Here is a 24,263-nt window from a genome sequence, read left to right on the forward strand (position 1 = left end):
AATCTAAATACATTTAGATTTTTTTCTCTCTATATTTAGAGAAACATTGAAGATGTGACATGTTCTTGGAAAGCAGCTCAGTGAAGGAACCGGGGGCGGTTCTGAGAACTTAACCTGTTCTGAACTCTGTGGTATTAAAAAGAAATCAGGACGGAGGCTTTGTTTGTTTGTTTGTTTGTTTGTTTGTTTGTTTGACACGACAAATTTAAATATCAGTCAAATATGACACATGTAAACACATCGTGCAGTTTTTAAATGACGGCAGGAAAAACTTTAAACACGTTTCCATCTTTGTGGAAACGTGTTTAAAGGTCGAAGTGAAGCGAACAGACGAGGAAGTTGTGTTTTAACACTTTTTTCCCCTTTATTGAAACATTGAGTTGTGACAAACATGCAGGCGACACATTGTGCCCCCGTCCTCCAGGGACTTTCTTTACTCTGGTTCTTCTTAGAACTAACGCTGGTTCATCCTCAGACTCAACAACCACAGCTCTCTAAGAAACCCCCCCCCCCACCACACACACACACACACACACACACACACACACACACACACACACACACCCCTGCACTTGCTGCTTTGTCATCGGGTTGTAACTGTTACAGGGACGTGTTAGAATTAAACCTCCTCTCATCTCTTCAATGTTTAACGTCTGCAAATAAATCAAAATATATTTAGAGGAACATCATTAACGTTTCCTAATTTAATGGCTTCAGGTCACGAACAGAAAACTTTTATTGTCATCGTACAACAGACGTGTTGTAGCACAATGAAATCACAGGAGGCTTCAGGAGGCGCTGGTCCCGACACAGACACTATGAAAACGTGTAAAATCTAAAAATATGACGGGTTATTTCACATGACACAGATAAAATTACTGCACAGAAAGTGTGTGAGGGACAGTTGTTGCACAGGATTTGTTTTTTTAGTGCATGTGTGCGTTCAGGAAGGTGGAAAGAAACGGTTGTTGAGTCTGTTTGTCCTGTAGCAGATCAAACAGGTTGTGTTATTTCTGGTGACTTCACACCTCACACACACACACACACCTCACACACACACACACACACCACACACACACACACACCTCACACACACACACACACACACACCTCACACACACACACACACACACACAGGATGTGTACATATGTTTCATTTAATTTAACGTGTATGGATATAATTTCTAAGATTAATAGTTATGAAGCTGAGTCCTGTTCATATTTTTATAGTAATTATTAATATTTTAATATGAATATTTTACTGATTTGAGGCCAGTAGAGCTCAACATTTAACGTTTAAAGTATTAAAGAGATTTTCAGGACAAACAGAAAGAAACTGACACATGAACCCGGCAGCGTTTTTTAAATTGACCACAGGGATAAAAATCTTTTAATTGTTTCCTTCTGTCCTGGAGCTGAACTGTGGACGTGTTGATGTGTGTCTGCGTTAAATGCAGCAGACACAACACAACTACTGTAGCGTTACCAGAACGGATGAGAAGAGGAAGCTGAGTCATTCTCCAGAACTGTCTGAAGTTTTAGCTTTGTTTTCGTTGTGCTCGGCCTCGTCCAGGAAGCGTAACCGCATCGATGCAGATCTCTTCTAAAAGCCAGAGCTCCTCCAGGGTGAGGCCACTATCACACAAATAAAAAAAATATGATCACGTCAGCACGGAGGAATTCTGTGCTGGTGTTTTCATGTGATCTGTGGCAGGTATTTACATGGTACCTTGTTGCCCTCAGGCAACATACGCATTTTCAACCTGCTAAATCTCCACAATGCGTCCCTTTATATGAAGCAATACTTTAAAAGAGAGGAAACCATAGGGAGCCAATCACAATGCTTTAATTTGACGCATGACTTTCAGGAGAACATGTTGGACCCGGTCCATTTTTTCACCACAGAAAACGGCTGAAAACATCATTTCTTGGCCCTTTTCCATCTGGAAATAAATATATTCACACTAATAGATGAGTAAACTTTCACTTTTGATAGTTCCACGCAATTTATTTGCTAAATAAATAATGGTGTGAGTGTTGTGTGTTTAGGTTTTATGTTCATGCCGTTTATCATCATTTTATCTTGATTTGTACGAGTTAACAAAGATAAACGTGACGTTGGCTGCAGCAGTTTCAGGCTCTTACTCTGTAGATCACAGTCTATCGTAGTGAACTTTGCCTTAAAGTTTCTCTTTGAAGAAGAAGAAGGTAGAAATCACACTTCTAATGGTTACGAACTTTGTTTGAATACTTTCTTTAAAGTTTTACGCTTTGACTCTTCAAAACATTCATTTCAATTTTCAGTTCCACAATAGAACAATGTTTCCTTCAGGCATCGTTCAGACAACAAACCCTTTTCTAATGTTTTAAGATTTACAATGGTAAATATTGGTATTTATTAAATATTTTATACATGTTTAGGACATAAATTATGTTCAAATTGGGGGAAAAAAAAGTCTCTTTTTCACTTTTTACCGTTATGGTACGATGTTGCCTACAGACGACGAAGCCCAAAAACTTCCAAAAAATATATATATTTTTTTTAAATTCTACTTTAAGACAAAAAAACACTTTTTTTTCATCATAATGTGAACCATAGAGGGTTAACAACGTTAACGGGGCCGAGACGCCGAAAAGTGTGTGTGGGAAAATAATCTGAAAGCCATTCACCATTTTAAAGTTTGCAGTGGATCGACCGGTTTCACTGACTCGTTTATTTGCAGTAAAGTGTTTCTGATGTTGTGTTTCACTTCGTTTCATTTGTGGGTTTCGGTGGCGACTTGTTGACTTTGACTCCAGAGCTCAGACGACCCGTCTCTTTGGTTCTGCTGTGATTCCAGTGCTGCCCCGTGTGGACGAACCTGGTGCTGCAGGTTTTCATACGTTCTACGTTTCTTTCCTTCAGCAGAGTCTGGAACCTTTTCTACGCACGGTTTGGTAAATGAGGGCCTTGGGTTTTTGGGGTTGTGGTTTTGGTTATGCATTTAAAACCTAAACACACATGTTTCACTCACCCATCCATCCGCCCCTTTTCACTACAGACACGTCCACTTTAAATCAGCTTAATGTCTTTTCAACAAACAGTGAAACTCTAACTTCTGTGGTTCCACGTTCATTATTCCTCGTCTTTTAATCGGCAGAGAAACGTTCGGGATCTTTGCTTGAATGACTTTTCTGCTTTAGTTGGTAACAACCCCTGAGATTTCCTCATTGGTTCAGTAGTTTATCTGTTATCACTGCAGGGAGCGGCTGTTTGAGGTTTTTCTTTACATAACCTTCACTGAGCCGCAGCTGATGTGATAATATCCGATCACTGAAACAGGCATGAACTGAATCATCCGTGTAACGGACGTTATAAAACACTCAGCTGGGTTTTATTATGTTTGAAGATGTGATCTCCTTGAACTCCTGATTATGTGCTTTAAACGGGTTTTTTTTTTCGCACGTCCCTGAACACACCTTCACACCTTCACATGCAGAGAACCAGACGCACGTCCCTGAACACACCTTCACACCTTCACATGCAGAGAACCAGACGCACGTCCCTGAACGCACCTTCACACCTTCATGCAGAGAATCAGACGCACGTCCCTGAACACACCTTCACACCTTCATGCAGAGAATCAGACGCACGTCCCTGAACACACCTTCACACCTTCACATGCAGAGAACCAGACGCACGTCCCTGAACACACCTTCACACCTTCACTCGCATCGTGTCGGGTGAAGCTGGTTAAAGGACGTTAGAGACGAGAACATGTTAAAACCAGCTGAGACCAACGAGCGTCGGCTCGTTTGGGCTTTTAAGCTGCTGCCGTCTGCGACTTTAGCTCAAACGTTGATGAAATATTTTATAAATCTGCAAATAAAGAAAAAACGTTTCCACCTGGAAGTGATGAAAGTGGAAATAAGTGGCTGAGGATGTGACTTATTATATAATTATATTATAATTTATAAACCGTTTTATGGCTTTTTCCATCATAAAACTAAAAATGAAATGATTTCAATCAAAAAAGACAAAGTTATTTAAAAATCCTTTATTTAAAGCACAACAGTAGCAACAATGATAAAGAATTAAATCAATGATGTGACAAATAATAAAATAAAATAAAATAAAAAGCCCCGTTAGTGGTTTTGACTCATTTTTTCCCACTTTTCACATAAACAACACAAAACTACCAGATATGAAATATAGAAAAATATAGAAAATAACGGTTTTAAGTTGAAAATAAACAGTTAATTCATCAAATATGACGTCAGTGTCGCGTTCACACACTCGCTCTCTGTCCTGTTTAGATGTTACACCATGAAAACAACACTCGCTGGCCACTTTATTAGGTACAGTTAACTTCTAAAACCAGGTTCATCCTCGTCCAGGACCTGAATCAGCTGCTGTTCCTAATGAAGTGGCCAATGAGTTCATTCACTGAGTCTTAATATATCATGTTTATTTATTTATTTATTATTATTATTATTATTACTACTATTATTATTATTATCATCATTATTATTATTATTCTTATTATTATTATGGATTCATCCTCCACTTCCACAGTGGAGTGAAAACATCAGTATATTTGTCAACATTTATTCTGTGTGTTTAAAATGAAATGGAAACTTAAACGTTAAAAGCTGGAGCTGTGGCCAGAATAGTTTGATTTTATCTGCAAGAATTACACATTTCACAAAAAAACTCAAATGTTCCAGCCTCATAAACTAAATACCGACTTTAAAACGGGGTGAATATTTCTGCACTTGCTTATTTTAATTAATAACTTTGATGGAGCCTGATTTCACTTTGACAGGAGGGAGCTTATTTTTGTGAATTATTCTGCACGATTCTAGAAAAAAATGTGAATCACGATTTTTTATTTTGCTTAGAATTAAGATCACGATTCTTTGGCACGATTTTTTATTTATTTCTTTTTTTAAATAAATGTTTGTTGCACTGATGAACTTTAACAAAACAAAACAAAACAAAACAAAAAACATCCAATGGTCATTAAAGTAGAGCATCAAACAGCGACATTGCCCTAAAAAAATCCACCGGGTCCGAGTACGTCATCACGCGGCGTCAACACTCGTGACGCGTGCGCAGAACGGCAGCGTATCGATAATCCTGGACGTACACGAGGCCGCGGGATCACATCCTTTATCCTTATAAAAAGAACGTGTTGTATCATAAATGAGTTTAAGCTCCACTTCGTTTTGGACGTGACGTGACGTCGATGTGAAGTCGTGAGGCTTCGTGAACGGCGCGTTGTTTTATTTTGAAAGGGGACGGAAGTGTTTTCACGTTGATTGTGCCGGATTTCTGGTCCTGATGCCGTCTGCTCTGTTCTGTATTAACCGTGGTTCTGTTTAGAACCTCAGATAAAAGAGATGTGAGTCAACATGTTTCACGTTTGACGATGAGGTGACGAGATTTTATCAGCGCGGGAACGTTGGCTTGTTGGTGGTTACGCTTCAGACATTAAACACACACGCCCATGAATAAATCTTAATATATATATATATATATATATATATATATATATACATCACATCACCTCATTTCTCTACTTTTAGAACTTGTGTTTTGAGTCGGTTTTAGTCAGAACGGTAGAAAACTAACTCTTCTTCTCGGCTTAGTTCCGGTTTGATTCGGGCGTGGACGGTAGACGGGGAATCCTCCACGCGCTTCACTGAAACTGGTAGAACTAGTTCAGGTGTTTCCCTGAGTTTATCATCATGTGTATTTTACACAGCTCCTAATGAAGAACTAACTACTGACAGGCCACGCCCCCTTCATTAAACATTCGCTTCTTACGCCTCCAGTATATTTATATACATATATACACATATATATACAAATATACAGCTGTAGTTAGTCCATGTGTCTTTAGACCATTTCATTCCTCTTTTGTCCTCCCTCCGCTAAGCGGTTGCTCAGCTCCAGCTCCGTTGGAAGCTCGTACAAAGATCTTCGCTTACATTTCAGAACGATCAGCCAGATGATTACGACCATGGGGATGACAGCAACGAGTCCACCGATGAGAAGACCTCCACCCACCTCAGAGACACACACGGAGTCGGAGAAACAGAACCCTGAGAGACAAAGACGAGACAGGAGAGGTTAGCCTAGCTTAGCTTAGCTTAGCCTAGCTTAGCATGACAGCTGGAACTCGAGCTGGTTCGTCTTAGTTCTGTTTTCAGAACCTTTTCAAAATTTCATCGATCTTTCCTTCCCTCTTTCCCTTTTCCTTCCTCCTTTCCTTGTTTCCTTCTCTCTATCCTTCTGTCCTCTCTCCCCCACCTATCCCTTCTTCCGTTTCTTTTTTCCTTAGATCCTTCCCTGTTCCCTTCCTTCCTTACGTCCTCTCTCTCTAGGTAGAGATCTGAAGGCCACAGAGTAGAATGTAATAGACAGAGTTTACCTGTAGCCAGGTGAGCAACATACCTACAATATCACAACAACGCGTAAATCACAGGAGGAGGAAATAAATAAATAACTAAATACATGTGAGGGTGGTTTCCACTGAAGCTGTGTGGCCAAGATAAGAATAAGAGTTATGTGGTGAGATCAGACGTCAGATTTACAGCATTTTTTACACAAAAAAAACCTAAAAAAAAAGGAACCACAAACACTTACAAAACGGCGGCTGCACATCTTTGACTGTGAAGACGCTGCAGTTCACTGGAAACACAGGAAAAGAGTCAGAGTCAGAAAGGAAGCTTCAATCTGGGGGCGACGCACAGATTTAGCAAGAAACGGGGGCTCACCTATGCAGAACGTTTCCTCCGCCACCTGAAAGAGGAACAAGTGCACGATGAATAGACTCAAGCAACAGTCGTCCTCACTAATAAGTGTAACTCAGTCTGTGACATGTCCAGACGTGTCCTCCAGCCTGTGGCTGCAGGGACGGGGACTTTTCTGAAACTAGAAGAGTTTTAATGCTTAAATGAAGCGAGGGCTCTTTACCCCGTTGCACTCCCACATGTAGCGCAGATACTCCAGACAGTGCTTCAACACGATGGAGCTGTTGGTCACAGTCACGACGTCTGGAACCGAGTTGGAGTCTCGGGCGAGGACGGTTTTCTGCAAAATCCATAAACACAACAGTTTGTTATTTATGAAGCCGGATTAAAGTCATAGATGTTGTGTTTGTGAATGTTTTGTCTCTGTAGATTACGATCGTCTGATGCCTGTTTCCTGCTGTGGTAAATGTATTGTGGTTTCCTCTGTGACTGTCTCAGGTCTCTAACGTTCTTTCCCAGAAGTTTTTTGTCTTTAGCTGCAGAGACCTGAACAATCTGAAACGTGCCTGATGATAAATCCTCGTCATGCTTCCAGTGAAACCTGTGAACTGTACAATGTGGTTTTGGAGGTTGGACTTACGTTTTGATCCTCCCAGCACGTCTCACATTTACCAGAGGTGTGAGGAGGAGACAGCTGGTAACGGATGGATCCGTCCTGAAGCTGAGAGACGCTGCAGTTTATGGACGGCGGAGACGACGGAGACGACGGAGAAGCTGCTGCAGCTTGAAACATCAGCTGAGCCAAAAAACCTGAAACAAGAGCAACGCGACACCGTGAGGAGCAGAGCTTCACCTTTAAGCTGCACCCAGAGCTTCACCCAGAGCTGCACCTGACAGCTTCACCTGAGAGCTTCACCTTTAAGCTTCACCTTTAAGCTTCACCTGAGAGCTGCACCTTTAAGCTGCAGAGTTACAGTTAAACATGTTCCTGCTTCCACCTGAGCGGCCGAGGGGCAAACAGGGAACGTTTAAAGTCACCAGCTCCTCACAGGCTCCATGTGACCAGGATGAGGTCAAACCAAGGCTCATTTACAAGACTACGCTTTATTAGCTGCAACTCAAACACGCACTGACTCATAAATCCCACACACACACACACACACACACACACACACACACACACACTCAAACCACAACAGAAAACACTAAAGCAAAATGAAACCAGGTGATAAACGGTTACACGGATCAAACCAAGAGCAAACACGGAGCAACTAGAAGAGACACAAACCTGAGCACGAAGCAACACAAAGCAACACGACCACTAACAGACACCACAGCTTCGCCCTGAGGAACTAAACAGTCTTGTCAGTCTTCGCTTCATTCTGGGACATTTCCAGGAAATCCTGCAGCGCTACTGTTTTTTTTTTTTTTTTATCTGCAGCTCATTATTTGCATCACAAAAAAAAAAAAAAAATTATAATAATTTAAACCGCCAGAATAAACTTCGTAACACGTGCATTTACTGCGGGACAAATATAAAGTTGCACATAAATCACGTGATTACAGCTAAATATAAATTCATTACTTGATGCATTTAAAACATTTCGAACTGAGCAGCATGAGACCGAGGAAGCGGCTCTACAACAACCAGAGATGAACGAACTCATCGTTTCTGTCCCACGCTGTCGTTAAAACTCACTGAGAATCCAGAAGTTTGTCCTTCGGTCCATTTTCACACCAACTCTGAGCGCGTAATGAAGTGACTGAGCTGAGCTCCAGGCGCGTTCAGGAATCCCCCGCGTGTCTTAACCCTCCCCACCGCATCACATCGCATCACACCGCATCACACTATTGCACAACAGAGCGGAGAGAGTGAGAAAGCGTGATGTCATGTTTGTTGGAATGTCCGCGTTCTTGTCTTTTGTTCTTCTGTTTCCTAGTTTTCCAGGTGGTGGGTGGACATGAGGAGGATCCCGGTTCATTTCCGGCCTTTAGACTCGTTACTTCACACAGCGGCTCTGTCCCAGAGTCTCCACCCACAGTAAAGCAGAGGAGGAGGCTGCACATTATTTATTTAACCTCAACAAGCTGCGAACACGTGTTCGTGTTTGACTTAAACACCTGCGCTTTGTCATTTGTTGCGTTTGTTCCTGTTTGCGCGTTTCATTTTTAAACGACTTTAAAGGCTCAACATCACAGATTCTGAATAAAAGACGATCCTTGTTTTTGCTGAGGCAACAAAAAAGTCATTGTTCACATGTCATGTGTCAGCATATTTGTGTCACTAAGTCACGAAGAGGAGGAGGAGGAGGAGGCTGGAAATTCACTGAGCTCAGATCATGATGTCAGTGTTCAGTCTTTAGGTTCATAAATGTTAATGTGATGACAACATCCATGAAACCTGAACCAGGGCTCCGTATCCTGTGACACGTGCAGAGTCACTTTGACATTTTGTGCCATTCAAAGAGAAAACCAACCCACCCAGATACCCGATGCTCCAAACCTTTACGCGCGGTTTGTTTCACGGATGAAACAAAAGTGTAAAGATCGCAGAAATGCGCCGATCACAGGGCGCACAGAGTCCACACGCATGAACAGAGAAATGACCGCGGAGATGAGCGCGGCATCACCGGACTTCATCGGCCGCGTACGCGCGTAATTCTGGTAACACGCTGGGTCCACCGTGCGCACTGTCCTGGCTGCATGCGGACCGACACGGTGCGTCTGTGCGTCCGTGCCCGGAGTTCATGCTCTGCATCTGGAGTTAATTTCGCGCTTCCTTCTCTCTTTGGATGTGGGCGGGCGCGTAAAACCACGATAACGCGAAGAGCAGCTCGCGTGCCCTGAGATAAGTTTTTTTTTCTGACTATGACTAGTTTTGTTCAGCGCTACACGACGCACTGGTGCGTGCGTCCGGGGAGCATGTTGGGGGTTGGGTGCTTGCTCAGGGCACCACAGCCACGGACGGAGCGGGAGGCGAACCAGTGACCTCTTCGAACCCCAGGCTGCGCCTCTCACCTCCTCTCACCACTGCGCCACAATGTTCATCAAAACACCAAAAAAAAAAAAAGTTTTCAGTCCAGTCTGATCCTCTGGTCCAGACCGAACCGGCCGCTGGTCGGAACCTTCACCACAGCAGCATGAGGCTCAGAGTGGGACGTTGGACCAGATCCATGTAATACTTGCACCAAGGAGAGACACGAGCCACACGCGGAGCAGCAGGTCCCGGTAGAACCGGTCCCGGTCGGGACTCGGACCGGATGACGCGGAGTTAGTGAAATGTCAAATGTAAATGCGTAAAAGTGAACTCACCGAGCACCACCATCAGGAACATCTCCGCACTGAGCTCCTGCAAGGAATGACTGAGCAACTGAGCGACTGACCCACTGACTTTATACTGCCCCCCCCCCCCCCCCCCCCCCCCCCACCCCACCACCCCGATGCCCGCCCTCCCGGTGCCCGGCCTCCCGGTGCCTCCCGTCATGACATGTCCAGGTGACGCCCTCGCTTCCTCGTTTTCTGTTTTCTAGTCTGCGTGAAAACAACTCCCACGCTCTGACACAGTGAACGCGAGGCATATCTTTATCTCAGATCGCAGATCTCTTGATAACACGCATTGGCTGAGATAGTTTTTGATCAGAGCAGAGCTGCTGCAGCGCCACCTGGTGTTGAGAGGCCAGAGATGACTCTGTGGAAGACACATGAGTCCTGGAAGAGTTTAGAAAAGTCTTTATTATCAGATTTGTTCTTTCTTTCTGGAAATGTTCTGGACTGACCTTCACGTCTTTAAGTCATGATGGATTTTATTTCTTTAGAAACATAGATTTATTGTAGTTTTTTACAAATTTAAATAGATGGAAAGTTTCAAGTTAGAACAGTTCAAACGTGGAGGAAGAACGTGTGCTTCAAATCCATGTAAACAGCATGAGTACAGAGAATAGTTCTGTTTAAACAGATTCATCTCGAACTCTTGATGGAGTCGGTCTGACTTCCTCTTCCTGAGGTTCGTGTCCCGACCTCTGGAAACGACAAGAATCCAGTTCAAACCTGAATCTACCAGGTAAGAATGACAGAAGTGAGGACAGACGATAACCTCAGCTCCTCCTCACCTGTTCCCGTGGAGCGTTGTTCACTTTCAGCCGTTTACAGCAGAGCACCAAGACGAAGAGGAGGACGAGGAGAAGGCTGAGGAGGATGGGCAGCCACCGCCACGGACACCCGGGACCCGGGGGCTGTTCCCCTCCTAGAAGTCCAGGACACTCTGCAACAAACCAGACGTGAAGGTCAACAGTCACTTCAGCAGCTCTGTTTTCACTTCTTCTGTCAAATATCTCCACGTCTTTTAGTTTGAGACGTTTCCCTGAGGATGGACGGGCTGGAGGAGCTCTGCTGCAAACTACCGAGAGATGCAACGGGACTACAAAGAGACACAGCATCAGAATAAAGATGGCTGCCTCCAGAATAAAGATGACCGCCTCCAGAATAAAGATGGCTGCCTCCAGAATAAAGATGGCCGCCTCCAGAATAAAGATGGCTGCCTCCAGAATAAAGATGGCCGCCTCCAGAGTAAAGATGGCTGCCTCCAGTTTGACTGTTTGTCTCATAACCTCTGACTTCAGGACTTTACCGCTCTGTGTGATGGGGATCTCCCGACCACCTCCCTCCATCGTCAGCGTCCCGTTCTCCATCAGGCCGTCGCAGACCACATGGAGGACCTGACGGAGGCAGACCACACAGCTGGAGGGAGGAGGGGTCTGGGTGGAGGAGCAGGGGGGAACTGGACCGCTACCGGTCCACAGGTTGTTGTCGTCATGGTCAGAAATGTAGAGCAGAGCAGCATCAGTGATGTTGAGATTAACGGGCCGGTAGCAGATGACGTTGAACATCTAGACGCAGAGACGGAGTTCGTTATTGACACGTTATAAAATCAGACCGGGTCACGAGAGACGTGGATGAGAAGAGAGAAAAGGAGCTAAAAGGCCAGAGGGGCCTCAGGTTGTTCTCTATGTATCTGACTCTGCAGTGTTTTAGTTCTAGTTTGAGTCCCCAGACCCTCAGCTGGTCCAGGACCCGTCCATTCTGCCCGTCTGACAGCGTCCCGTCCCGCTCCTTTAGACCTTTAAACCCGCCGCTGTGCAGCCTCTTTTAAAAACAGAAAAACCTGGATCCCTTGGTTCTGTCTAATTTCAGGCCCTTTTATAAGTCTGCTTCTTTTAAAGCTGGACTCTGGCTGTTGTGCCTTTTTAATTCTTTTACACCTGACAGCAGCGTCTGACACAGTGGATCATAAAATCCTCCCTGCGTGGGCACTGAAGGCGTTAGGCTGGTTTACACCGGTTCCCTAAATGCCCCTCGGGGATAAATAAATCTTTATCTGATTCTGACGAAGAAACGGGACAAAGAAACGAGAAGGCATAACTCCAGTGTTTTCCTCTCTTCACTGGTACAGGATTCATTTTAAGGTTCTTTTATTTGTTCTTGGCCCCAGAACAACCGTGGGTCAGCGGACCAGATGGTCCTGGATGGTCCTGGTTCCCTTTTAAAACCAGAGGGATCAAACTTTTGCTTCTGTCTGAGCTGCACTTTCAGGAAGAAGCGATAATATCAGTTGTAGTTGTGAACTATGCCTCTTTGAAATAAACATTTCGGAAGAAATGATGAGTCACTCACCAACAGGAACAGCTGATAATTGACCTGTGGTATAATTCTAACCTCAATATGTTTAAACATACAATCAGACCTGGGACAGACGTGAAATCTGAATAATCCTGTATTTAATTAACCCTTCTCCACTTTATTGCACAACTCTGGGTTCAGTGTCTCGTTGACAGGCTGCACCAGAACCAGAAAGTCCTCTTTGTCTGGTTCGGGGAGTTTGAGTTTTCACAGGCTAAAGTTTTCAGGCCCTACGACCTTTCCCTCTCCCAATTCCTCGCTTCTCATTTCCTCCCTGCGTTTCCACGAGGCAGGAGAGCAAGAAGACGGCGTCGTTGCCTCAGACCTCGGTGTTTGTAACGGTGCCAAACTCAGAACAAAAGCTACAGACACGTTAATGTTGTTTCTTCAGGTGAAACCACGTTTTCTTTCTCTTATTTTAATCATAATTTGTTTATCCTCATTGTACGGCAGCACAATGACGATAAGAGCTTAATCTCATGATGAAACATTAAACAATGGCCGATCAGTTCAGCATATATGAAGAGTGAAGTGCACTGAGACTAGTATCAAATCCGTCATGTGACAGATTGATGGACTGCAGCTGCACAGAGACAAACAGCAACAGGAACTGAGGAATTCTTCTGAACTGCTACTGTCTGCAAACCGGTTTGATGATCGTATACTGAGATAATAAACCTCTCATTATTTCAGCCTCTTTGTGTTGAGGAAACACGTCCTAAAAAAGAGTCCTGGTCTCTTTTTAAAGACAAGACTCTGAAGTTTCTATCGCAGAATCTCTCTCAGTGGTTTGGTTCTGGAGGAATAAAAGATAGAATCACGAGCATCTTACCTTATCCAGAGCATCTGGATGAACAGACGTCTGACTCATTCAGCCCAAGTGTTTTCTCTCTTTCGGGTCTTGAAGGTGTGTCCACATCTGACTTCAAACTTTTTACGCTGTGCAACTTTCTGAGGCTGCATGAGAAACAAACATCCCCTGTCTTCACAGGACACTTGACTGGTTAATATCTGCAGATCCAGGTCCTGTGGCTGTGACTCAGATAACTGTCTGCCTCTCTAGTTTTCTGTACGTATATACTGTGTATAGTAACATGGTGACTCATTAAGTATATGATTCAAGCACATACCAGAGAGGGCGTTTGTGGTTTGTTGTGTTCCACAGTCTTGTATGAGAGATGAAAAACCCTGACACTGAAAGCACTATCTGCCCACATTTATGCCCGTTCTACCCAGTTCCATCTCTTCTTCTGACGTTTGGTCTTAAGAAAAGTTATTCAAAGGTCTAAAGGGGAGGTCGCTTATAAGCCCATCAGGTTTATGATCTTTCCTGCACAATAGTTTTTTATTTATTGATCTTTTTTTAATGATTGTATAAAAAAATAAATAAATAAATAAATGAAAATAATAAACGTCTCGTCTGCTGCTGAAGGAACTAAATTATTCAGATGAGAGTTAATGTGTCAGATTTATTCTAATTCTCTACATTAATTTTGGTTTCACATTTAAATAGATGAAATAATGGAAAATGTTGCTTTATATCCATGTAAATATCACGGGAACTAAAGGTGATGAGTCACTTCTCCTCCTTCTCCAGTTTCTCACATTTCTATGTCGTCTGCTATTTCCTCTTATATTTCTTCTTCCATATAAATGTGGAACTCCTAATGAAGTTGATGAGTTATTTTAGAATCAGGACACGCTGTATGACCTCCTCCTCTTCCTTTTTCATTTCTCACATTTCAGTCACAGACCACAAAGTTTCTAGAAAGTGTTTCACAACGTGTGTTTGTGTTTTCAGTCTGACACAGCAGCAAAATTAAACTCTGCAGGAAACATACTGTACATTTAAAGCTTGTAGAAACACATATTTTCTATTTTTTTCGCCATAATGAAAAAATCTGAAATTAAATGTTCAAGATATTTTACTTTTTAAAGTGAATCTACTGATAAAAGGGAAATGGCTTTCTTTTATTCTGAAATCTTCTTCTGCTTCTTCTTCTTGTTATGTTTCTTCTGGAAAATAAAACATTTTTTGCCATCATAAATCTGAAATAAAAAGTTTAAGATATTTTACTTTAAAAAAAAAACATGTTTTCGGATGATAAAACGGAAGTAGTTTTTTTCTGAAATCTGACGGAAGTGGCTGTCGTACGTCTGAACTTGACGAAGACGCGAAGAAGAAATCATCACAAACAGGAGAAAGTGTTGGATGCTGCGGGTTTATTTCTCAATTAAAAGTTAATTTTTCGTGTCGTGAAGGAACATGGACTCTGCGGCGATGGAGATAGACGGCAGCGTGATGGAGGGAGTGAGTAAACGCGCACTTCATTACACCGGAGAAAGAAAGAAAGAAAGAAAGAAAAAAGGGGGGCTCCCGTTTGTCCGCGCCGCTAGCATGGCATGCTAACAGAAGGCTAACACCACTGATATCGGTTCTTGTTCCCCTTCCCTCTTCCCGGTTCTGGTTCTCTTCAGGGTGGACAGATCCTGAGGGTCTCCGCGGCGCTGAGCTGCATCACCGGCGCCGCCATAAAACTCATCAAAGTCCGAGCCGGTAGGAGCACCCCGGGGCTCAGGTGAGCTAGCATGCTAACCGTTAGCCTATTCATTGAACTTACTCAGCACAAATTAATTAAATTAAAACTAATAGTCATTTTTAAAACGTTTTATTTATATTTTATCGCATGACCGTGTTTTATTTTAACCAAACTGACCCGTTTTTATCCGGATGCTACTACCGAGAAACTTGACTCTGATTCAATGTGCAGCATCCACCAACCAGACTCCATTCAAAATCTGCTTAAAATAAGAGAATTCTCAAACGCACCCAACGTTTCAAGCACGACTCATCATATCAATAAAATAAGCCGCAGTCTCTTTAATTCGGCATCACACATATTTAATTAACTTTATTCTTTTATTTATCATGGGATCTTTGAAGTCTTTATTTAAACCAAACTGACCCGGTTTCATCCGGATGCTCCTTCAGAGAAACTCAACTCTGGTTCTATGTGCAGCTTCCGCCAACCACACTCCATTCAAAATCTGCTCAAATTAAGAGAATGATCAAACGCAACCAAGGTTTCAGGTGTGACTCGTGTTTTTAATGAAATAAGCTGCGGTCCCTTTAAGTCGGCATCACAAATATCACGCAATTAATTAAATTTGATTAGAAATCTCCGAATTATCCCTTCATGTCTGTGCTGCAGTCCTTCTAGAAAACACCACAGTGACCTCATCAGTTCTGTTAATTAAATAGTTGCACCATAAGCTTAATAAATCAGCTCTGATCATCTTGGCTGATGCGTCTTTGTCAGATTTTAGGGTTTTTCTTTCAAATTCTACCATATATTCATTAGGTAATAGCTTCCCAGTGAATCCATTAAAATATGGGGTTTTCTCTATGGAGCTTGGTGAGGATTTTTTTTTTCTTATGCGCGCAGACCGCAGCACTTGAGTGGCCTGCAGCTGGTGTCAGACCTGTGTTCTGGGAGTCTGCAGGGAGCCAGCATCGGCTCCACCGACATCAGCCTCACTCCGGGAAAGATCCGGTCGGGAAACCACACGGCCGACCCCCAGACGGCCGGGTGAGACCTCCTGCTTCCTCACAGTCTGAACTGTACGCATCGTCTTTGTGTTTGTAAAGACTGAAATGTGCGTTTTGTTGCAGGAGTGTGTGTCTCCTGCTGCAGGCCGCTCTGCCCTGCGCTCTGTTCGCTGGTGAAGCCTCACAGCTGTGTCTGAAGGGGGGAACCAACGCGGAGATGGCTCCTCAGATCGACTACACCGTCAAGGTGGGCGGCACGCACACCAAACGCACACCAAACGCACACCAAACGCACACCAAACGCACACCAAACGCACACCAAACGCACACCAAACACACACTGCACATTCACCGGCCTCATCAACAATTACAGATGTTTTAAAAGTTCATATTTATTCAGCTACAAATGTACAAATTAAAATAAAACCTCAACAGAAATAAACCAGTGAGGCCTGAACGTCTTTCCTAGGAGCTAACCGGAGTTAGCATGCTAAAGCTAAATCTGAGCTCTCTCACCTTTTTCTCCCTCAGGTCTTCAAACCCATCGCGGAGAAGTTCGGCGTCCATTTTGACTGTGACATCAAAATGAGGTGATTCCTCTGAAACTGACTCTTAACTTGAAAGATGAGAAACTAGAAACTAGAGCAGAGGGAGGAGATCGAATTTATCTCAGGGACGCGGATAAAACATCTGGAAGCAAAAATAAAAATATTTTATATAAATTAAAAATGGAACAAAAGCGAAAAGGGAAGAGGGGGATGTAGAGGAGAAGTAAGGAGAGGAGAAAAAGGAGATAAAGAAGGAGGAGGAGGAGTGAGGAGATAAGGATGGAAGAGAGGATGTGTAATGGAAGAGAAGGAGGGAGAGAATTAAAAGGACGAGGAGGGAGAAGGATGAGATGAGGAAGAGGAGGTGGAGGAGAAAGGAAAAGAGAAATCAATAAGGGGGAGAAGGGAGGACGGCGAGGAGGTTGAGAAGAAAGAGGAGGATGAGAAGGAGAAGGGGAAAGGAAGGAGGTGGAGGACTAGGAAGAAGAGGAGGAGCAGAAAGAAGAGGGTGAGGAGTAGGATGTAGAGGAGGAGGAGGAGGAGAAGAGGAAGATAACAACTATGAAGGTACAGGAAGGAGGTAGAGGAGCAGAAAGCAAAGGAAGAGAAAGACGGCAAAGAGGAAGATGAAGAAATAAGAGAAAGAGGAGGATCCTTGTAGAGACCAGAGGTTGTGGTTCTGGTTGTGGTTCTGGTTGTGGTTCTGGCTGCTGTAACCTGGTTCTGGTCCTGGTTTCAGGGGCTTCTACCCTAAAGGAGGGGGGGAGGTGGTGGTGACGGTGAACCCGGTCAAAGAGCTGCAGCCGGTCGTCATGATGGAGAGAGGAAACATCACCAAGATCCACGGGAGAGCGTTCGTCGCCGGAGTCCTGCCCTACAAAGTAAAGCCACGCCCACTCATTACATATTACATCATTTATTAATTAGATGTAATAATAATCATTATCATCACTAACAACCATGGCTATTATTATTATTATTATTATTATTATTATTACACATAAATGAATCTGAGAGGAGACACATGTATATGAACATGTTGATTTATTTCCTTCTTTCTGGGTCTGTTTGTAAAATGAAATGTGATTAATGTAGAATAAATGATAATTAATGTAAATGAATCCACAGTAGCCGTGAGATTAACCTGATGAAACAGCTGTAATTGATTTTAATCTCGTCTCCGTCTCGTCCTCAGTTGGCTAAAGACATGTCGGCCGCCGCCGTTCGAACCATCAGGAAGGAAATTAAAGAACTTTACATCAACATCCAGGCGCTGCAGGAGAAAGACAACGCGTGCGGCAACGGGAACGGAATCATGTACGAAAACATTTAACTACGTATCATGTTTAAACACCGCGTTTCATCCTCGGGGTCAAGTTCATGTGTCTGGTTCCTTCTGTTCGTTCGTTGACTCTTTAAATAATAACTGGGCTGATTCTGGTTTTACGGTGCAGACGTTTCCACAGAAGGAGAAATTATGACTGAAAAAGATTTAATTATGTCTCAGACAAATCACATGGAACTTCAACACAAACTATGCAATTAACGCACATTCAAAAAACATATTTAGATGTAGACAAAAAATACAAATGATAAATTCTCTGTAACAAATTAAAGAGACTCACTTTTTATTCATGTTGTCGATCAAAACTCAAACCGTGTTACGCCCTCTGCTGTTGAAAAAGGGCATCGCCATTAATTTTTCAGCTGGTGTGAATCTGTCTTGTGAAGCTTCCTTTTAACGATAAATTCAGAAACTGACCCCAAAGATAAATAGTACGATGGGTGATGTTGGTGTGGATGTAAAATGACCTCCGCTGGAATTCATCCTCTTCCCTCTGTGCTCCAGAATCATCGCCGAGTCCTCCACAGGTTGTCTGTTTGCAGGATCAGCTCTGGGAAAGAAAGGTGAGTTCAGGTGCACGTGGACCAGTTAAAACCAGCTCTAACCAGCCTCGTGTCTTTATAACGGCAGCATGTGTGTGTGTGTGTGTGTGTGTGTTATTTTTAGGTGTGTACGCAGATAAAATCGGTATCGAAGCTGCTGAGATGTTGCTGAGGAACATCAGACACAACGGCTGCGTGGACGAGTTCCTGCAGGACCAGGTGAGACGTCTTTTAAACCAGGACATTTCCTGTCCTCCCCGTCCTTCCTTCTGTTTCCTTCCTTTTCCATCCTTCCTTTGATCTTCACCTCCATCCAGGAACAACCTGGAGGGAAACTCTGAGAAAAAAATCACGATTCTAGTTTAATTTTCTTAGAATTTGACTCTTTGCTCTGAGAGTCTTTATCTCTTCCTCCTCCTCCTCTTCCTCCTCAGCTCATCGTCTTCATGGCGTTGGCGAAGGGGACGTCTCGGATTCGAACCGGACCCGTGACGCTGCACACACAGACGGCCATTCACATCGCAGAGCAGCTGACTCAGGTACAAACGCGACATCAGAAACAGGAAACTCATCAGATTTTTAGGTTTTTCCACAATAAAAGCTGAGAAATTATCATTTCTTCCTCTTATTGGAGCCTTGACGCACTAAAATAAAATCATAAGAAGGAATAAAATAAACTGACCTGAGGTGTTTAGTCTGGAAATGAATTGAAACTCAGAGAAAAAGGCTCTGGCCACTTCATTAGGCACCCGACAGCATGGATTCCTCCTCTAAATCAACTCCAGGTCAATCACCACCTCCAGGACTTCGCTGGTGTCCCTAATAAACTGGCCAGGGAGTGTAAACCTGACGCTAAACCCTGAGCGAGCGCATCCAGCTGATGGTCTTGATGCACTTCAGCCTTTTGGTTTCGTCCGGGTCAGAATCATTAACCCGTTTTATTTTATTTTTCCAGGCCAAGTTCACAATAACGAAGTGTGAAGACGAGCTGAGCAGCAACGTCAACTACATCATCGAATGTCAAGGATCAGGAGCAGCCAACGCTAACCTGTAGCCGCGCACACACACTCTGAACACACACTAACACTCTGAACACACACACACAAACACACACATTTACACACTCGTCTCTACTGGACTCGGTAGCTGCTTCACCACGTGGCCGACCCTCTTAGCTTCTGTCTCTCAGGGTTTTTCCTTAAATACTGTAATAAGTAAGTAAATAAATAAATAAATGTTCACAGTCGCTTCTGTCTGATCCTTTCACATATGGAGAAAAAGTCTCCTCCCTCTGGATGTAACTGAGCTCATAGTCCAGCGCCTCCTGGTGGATCATTAGTTCAACAGGTTATTTAAGACCAACTGATGCAATGAGGAGCTTCTCATTTCTCCAACAACCATGTGGAAAGACACAGAAGGTGTTAGTCTGGAGGAGAAGATGTTAGTCTGGAGGAGGAGATGTTAGTCTGGTGGAGGAGGAGATGTTAGTCTGGAGGAGGAGATGTTAGTCTGGTGGAGGAGATGTTAGTCTGGTGGAGGAGGAGATGTTAGTCTGGAGGAGGAGATGTTAGTCTGGTGGAGGAGGAGATGTTAGTCTGGAGGAGGAGATGTTAGTCTGGAGGAGAAGATGTTAGTCTGGAGGAGGAGATGTTTGTCTGGTGGAGGAGAAGATGTTAGTCTGGTGGAGGAGATGTTAGTCTGGTGGAGAAGGGTCAAATCATTGGCTGCATCAAGCAGAGGAAACATCTAGAAACTACTGAAACTGGCTTAAGACCTTTATTCCAGACTGGAAGGACAGTGGAGAACTATCAGAGTCCAGGTGTCAGTCCACATGTGGAGCTGGTCTGGACTAACTTCCTTCCTTCCTTCCTTTTCTCTGCACTTCTTTCTTTTTCTTTCCTTCTTTCCTCCCTGTGTTGGAATTATTACTGAAAAGCTGTGGAGCCAAACGAAAACCAACAATCAATGAGGACAACCTGGTAGAAAGGCTCCCGTCTACTAGGGAGCAGCCAAGACTGGACTCTTATTTATTACCTGCGTTCTTGTTTTCCTTCCTCGAGTTGACTGAAGATGTGAAGCTGTGAATGAAGCATTTGAAAGTAAAAAGGAGTAATTAAAAATTTTTAAGTTTATTACAGAAATGAGGACACTTTTCTTTTTCTTAAAAAAAAAACAAGAACGCAAATTAAAGCACAACCGAGTGTTAATAAATATGTCAATAAACGGGAGCAGATTTATAGGACGGTAGAGTTTATGAGTCTTCTGTATTTTTAACTTCTCCACAGAGTTTTGGGTTTTTAAAGGAGCTAAGAAGTAAAAAAAAAAATAAACATGTTTGAACAAGAAGCAGTTTTTGGATTATTTTGCTGTATAATTGTAATAAAGCCACTAAATAACAAATTAAACATATATTTGTTTCACTACCTGAACAAAGCAGAATGCAAACAATGAAGTCCCAGTGTCCTAAATGTGTTAACTTTGTGCATCATATCAAACTAGAAGAATTAATAATCTCAAACTAGTTTCAGCTGTAATATCTGATTGACTGCAGAATGAATGAATGAATGAATGAATGAATGAATGAATGAATCTCAGGTCTCAGGAGGGTTAAAGAACCTGGAGCTGTGCCGCCTTCGTCCTTCTACTCACCTGTGGATTTAGTTTTTATGTGTTTTCATTGTGTAACTGGTTCTAAAACATGTTTCATCTCCTCAGATCAGTCCAGTTTAGCTCCGTCCTCCAGGTCCATCACCACCGTCCTCACTCTGGGTCAACTCAGCGTTATTTAGGTTAAAATGACGTCGCTACTGTACCTAACGAAGTGTCGTAGTTTGTTTACAGGCTGCAGGAAAAACACAGGTTTAAGCCAATAACACATACTTTTTATTTGCGTATTTCACATCATAGAGATTTTATTTCTACTTTCAGAGCCAATATCACGATTCTTGGTGACAACTTTGACACCGAACATTAAATTAATGAGTGTTCAGGTGATGATGTGGGGTGCCACAGGGATCTATTCTCAGTCCTATTTGTTTTAATCTGTATATGCTTCCTCCGGGATCAATTATAAAAAAAACACAAGGTGTCTTTTCACTTTTATGCTGACGGTTTGCAGACGTATATTTCATTTGTGTCCAAATAAAAACGCTGCACTTACGAAGCTGCTGGACTGCGTTACTGATGTAAAGCACAGAACTTTCTGCATTTAAATGACAGCAAAACTGAATGCATTTTGTTTGGTTCTATGTCAAATGTTTTCACCACAAACTCTGGTCCCTTTTTTAAATCACATGTTAAAAATCTAATATTTGATAACAGATGAGCTCTGTAATCAGCTCAAGCTTCTTTCAGCTCCGGACCTTTGGCCAAAGTGAGATCTTTTCTCAGTCTGCAGGAGCTCGAGAAGGTAATCCGTGCTTTTATTAGTTCCAGACCGGACTACTTTAGTGCCCTTTACGTTGGCCTCAGCCAGTCTTCAATCTCTCGTCTTCAGCTTGTGCCGAACGCCGCTGAGACGCGAACACATCACCCACTGGCTTCCAGGCTTTAGAACTGATTTTAAACTCCTGTTGTTTGTTGTTAACGCCTCTTACCTGTCAGAGATTTTAACTCTTCGGGTCGGCTTCTGTTCAAGGTCCCTAGATCGAGACTAGAACAGTGGAGTGATGGTTCCTTTGCTGTCGCTTCCCCAAAACTGTGGAACAAACTGCCCCCTGACATTCGCATCACTACTGATCTCAGCCTTTTTAAATCCAAGCTTAAGACCCACTTTTATTTTTTGGCATTCACTTCTGACCCAGGTGGTCCTGTTTCTTAAGGTGTCCTCATTTTGTATGTTATGTATGTGTTGTGTATTGTTCTATGGCTTCGTTGTGAAGCTCTTTGGTGCCTCTCGGCTCCTGTAAAGGTCTAAACAAATACTTGATTTGATGATTCTTAGATTTAAAGCGTCACTTCTTGAAGTTCTCAGAGATGAAGTGAATCATTTCATTGTTGTTTTCCTTTTGGAGCTCTGGAGTTGAATTCTGGGTATTGTAGTTTGTTCGGTTTGTTTACAGGTTTAGAGGCGGGGCCCTGGGAGCCCAGGTGTGTCGGCCCCTGTGGGATTAAACCAGGTGACCTGGACTTCCTGCGCCTTGTTTCCGTGACGTCACGTTGATGGTGGTGGTGGTGTCGTGTTGATGTCCCCTCCAGCCTCTTCACGTACAGTAGGTACAGCAGGAAGTCCAGCTCAGACCTGCATGTGTGTTGAAACCTGAGGAGGCTGTAAACTCACACCTCTGTCCCCTCTGGAACCAGGAGCAACCTGATCCGGGTCACCTGACACCTGCATCACCCCGGCGGCGTCCTCGCAGTCTGCTCGCCGCCCTGCAGCATGGCGGACACTGGGCCCTGGAGGACGCACCAGGACGGCCCCCGGATCCTAGGACCAGGACCGGGACCGGGACCAGGACCGGGACCGGGACCGGGACCAGGACCAGGACCAGGACCAGGACCAGGACCAGGACCAGGACCACCTGTTCCAGCTCCAAACTGTGTGTGGATCTCTCTAATTGCAGGTGAGCTGGACGTCATCAGCGTGATGTAAACAGACGATCAGTATAAAACACCTTTAACTCTGTATGAGACCAGCAGCAGCTTCAGGAACCAATCAGAGCTCAGGACACCAGGTGTGTTTGAGTAAATGCTGCATGATGCAACACGTCATTTTCTCCTGGTTTCATTGATAAAAGTCATTATAGGACTCAACCAACACAACAACTTGTTATATTGTAGCTGTGATTCTTCCAGAACTAAACAACTGAGAGAGATTCTAGAAACTTCAGAGTCTTGTCTTTAAAAAGAGACGAGACCGTGAATGAGCTCCAACTTGTTCATCAACAGAATTCAGTTTCTTTGGCTACGTCCTAAAGAAGCTGGAATGACGAGAGGTTAAAGCATCAGAACAAGATGTAAAGTATGATAATAAAAAAAAAACTTTAAAACCTCTTGAGACAAACTGGTTGTTGTTGATGCTGGATAAATAAAAAACACAATTGCAAATTTAAATCTAAATCTGCCTCCAAAATAAATCATCCTACTTCAACTAGATCCAATAATCAGCTCTGGGATGAGTGTAAATAAAAGTCTTATTGTGACTGTGTGGTTTGAGTTATTTCATCAAACCCACTGAAGCTTTTCCTGCTCTGAGCTCCAGCCGCTTTAATGAGTCTCTAAATGTCAAATACAAATATCAAATATCAGCCGCAGGATGTGAGGACGCGCTTCCATCTGTAAACCTTTATTTTCAGTCCTTTAAAGCAGCTTCATACTGAGGATGGATAAACTTTAAGTGAAAGACGTTCCCTCAATCACAACGTTTGTTGTTTTTCTGTGAACTTAGTATCAAGTTCAGGTAAAATGATCCCAGATCAAATACAGACAAATTAAACCAGAACTGTCCTCTTCAAAAATGGCCTAAAACTAAAACTAAAACCTAAAACTTTTTAACATAAGTCTTTTAATCCACTTCAGTCCTAATCATAAATACAAAAAGTTTGATTCGTTTCTGACTTTTAACCCTTCATGTGCCAGTGTTTGTCACAGCGTCACATTTTTTTTTTTAGCAAGAAATTGTAGAATTAAAAACTGTTCAAAGGTTTATGTGTCGGGTACTTTATGTTTGTTTGCTGACTAGGAAGGACCAATAAATAAAACTCATTAAAACCCATTAAAACTGTAAATGAAAGCTGCGCTTTGAGTCTTTTCACATTCACTCTGATTCACTCCGTCTTTCAAGTAACAGGATAGAAGATATTGTTTATATTTGTCCCAGCGGACCGTGAAGGCAGCACGGTGTGTTCCTCCGTTCTGTTCGCTGA

General features: G+C 43.2%; 1 protein-coding gene across 1 annotated transcript; it reads left to right on the plus strand.

The window, feature by feature from the left end:
• The first annotated feature begins 14,556 nt into the window (after window positions 1–14,556).
• On the plus strand, window positions 14,557–19,645 carry rtca (RNA 3'-terminal phosphate cyclase). The gene is made up of 11 exons (XM_047587295.1): window positions 14,557–14,725; window positions 14,893–14,993; window positions 15,861–16,004; window positions 16,088–16,211; window positions 16,496–16,554; window positions 17,252–17,393; window positions 17,708–17,829; window positions 18,362–18,420; window positions 18,524–18,618; window positions 18,834–18,938; window positions 19,355–19,645. Exons 1-11 carry the CDS (start codon window positions 14,681–14,683, stop codon window positions 19,451–19,453), a joined length of 1,095 nt encoding a protein of 364 aa, XP_047443251.1. The 5' UTR covers window positions 14,557–14,680; the 3' UTR covers window positions 19,454–19,645.
• Window positions 19,646–24,263: the final 4,618 nt, after the last annotated feature.

The sequence above is a fragment of the Mugil cephalus genome, chromosome 6 (genome assembly GCF_022458985.1).
Source record: "Mugil cephalus isolate CIBA_MC_2020 chromosome 6, CIBA_Mcephalus_1.1, whole genome shotgun sequence".
NCBI lineage: Eukaryota > Metazoa > Chordata > Actinopteri > Mugiliformes > Mugilidae > Mugil > Mugil cephalus.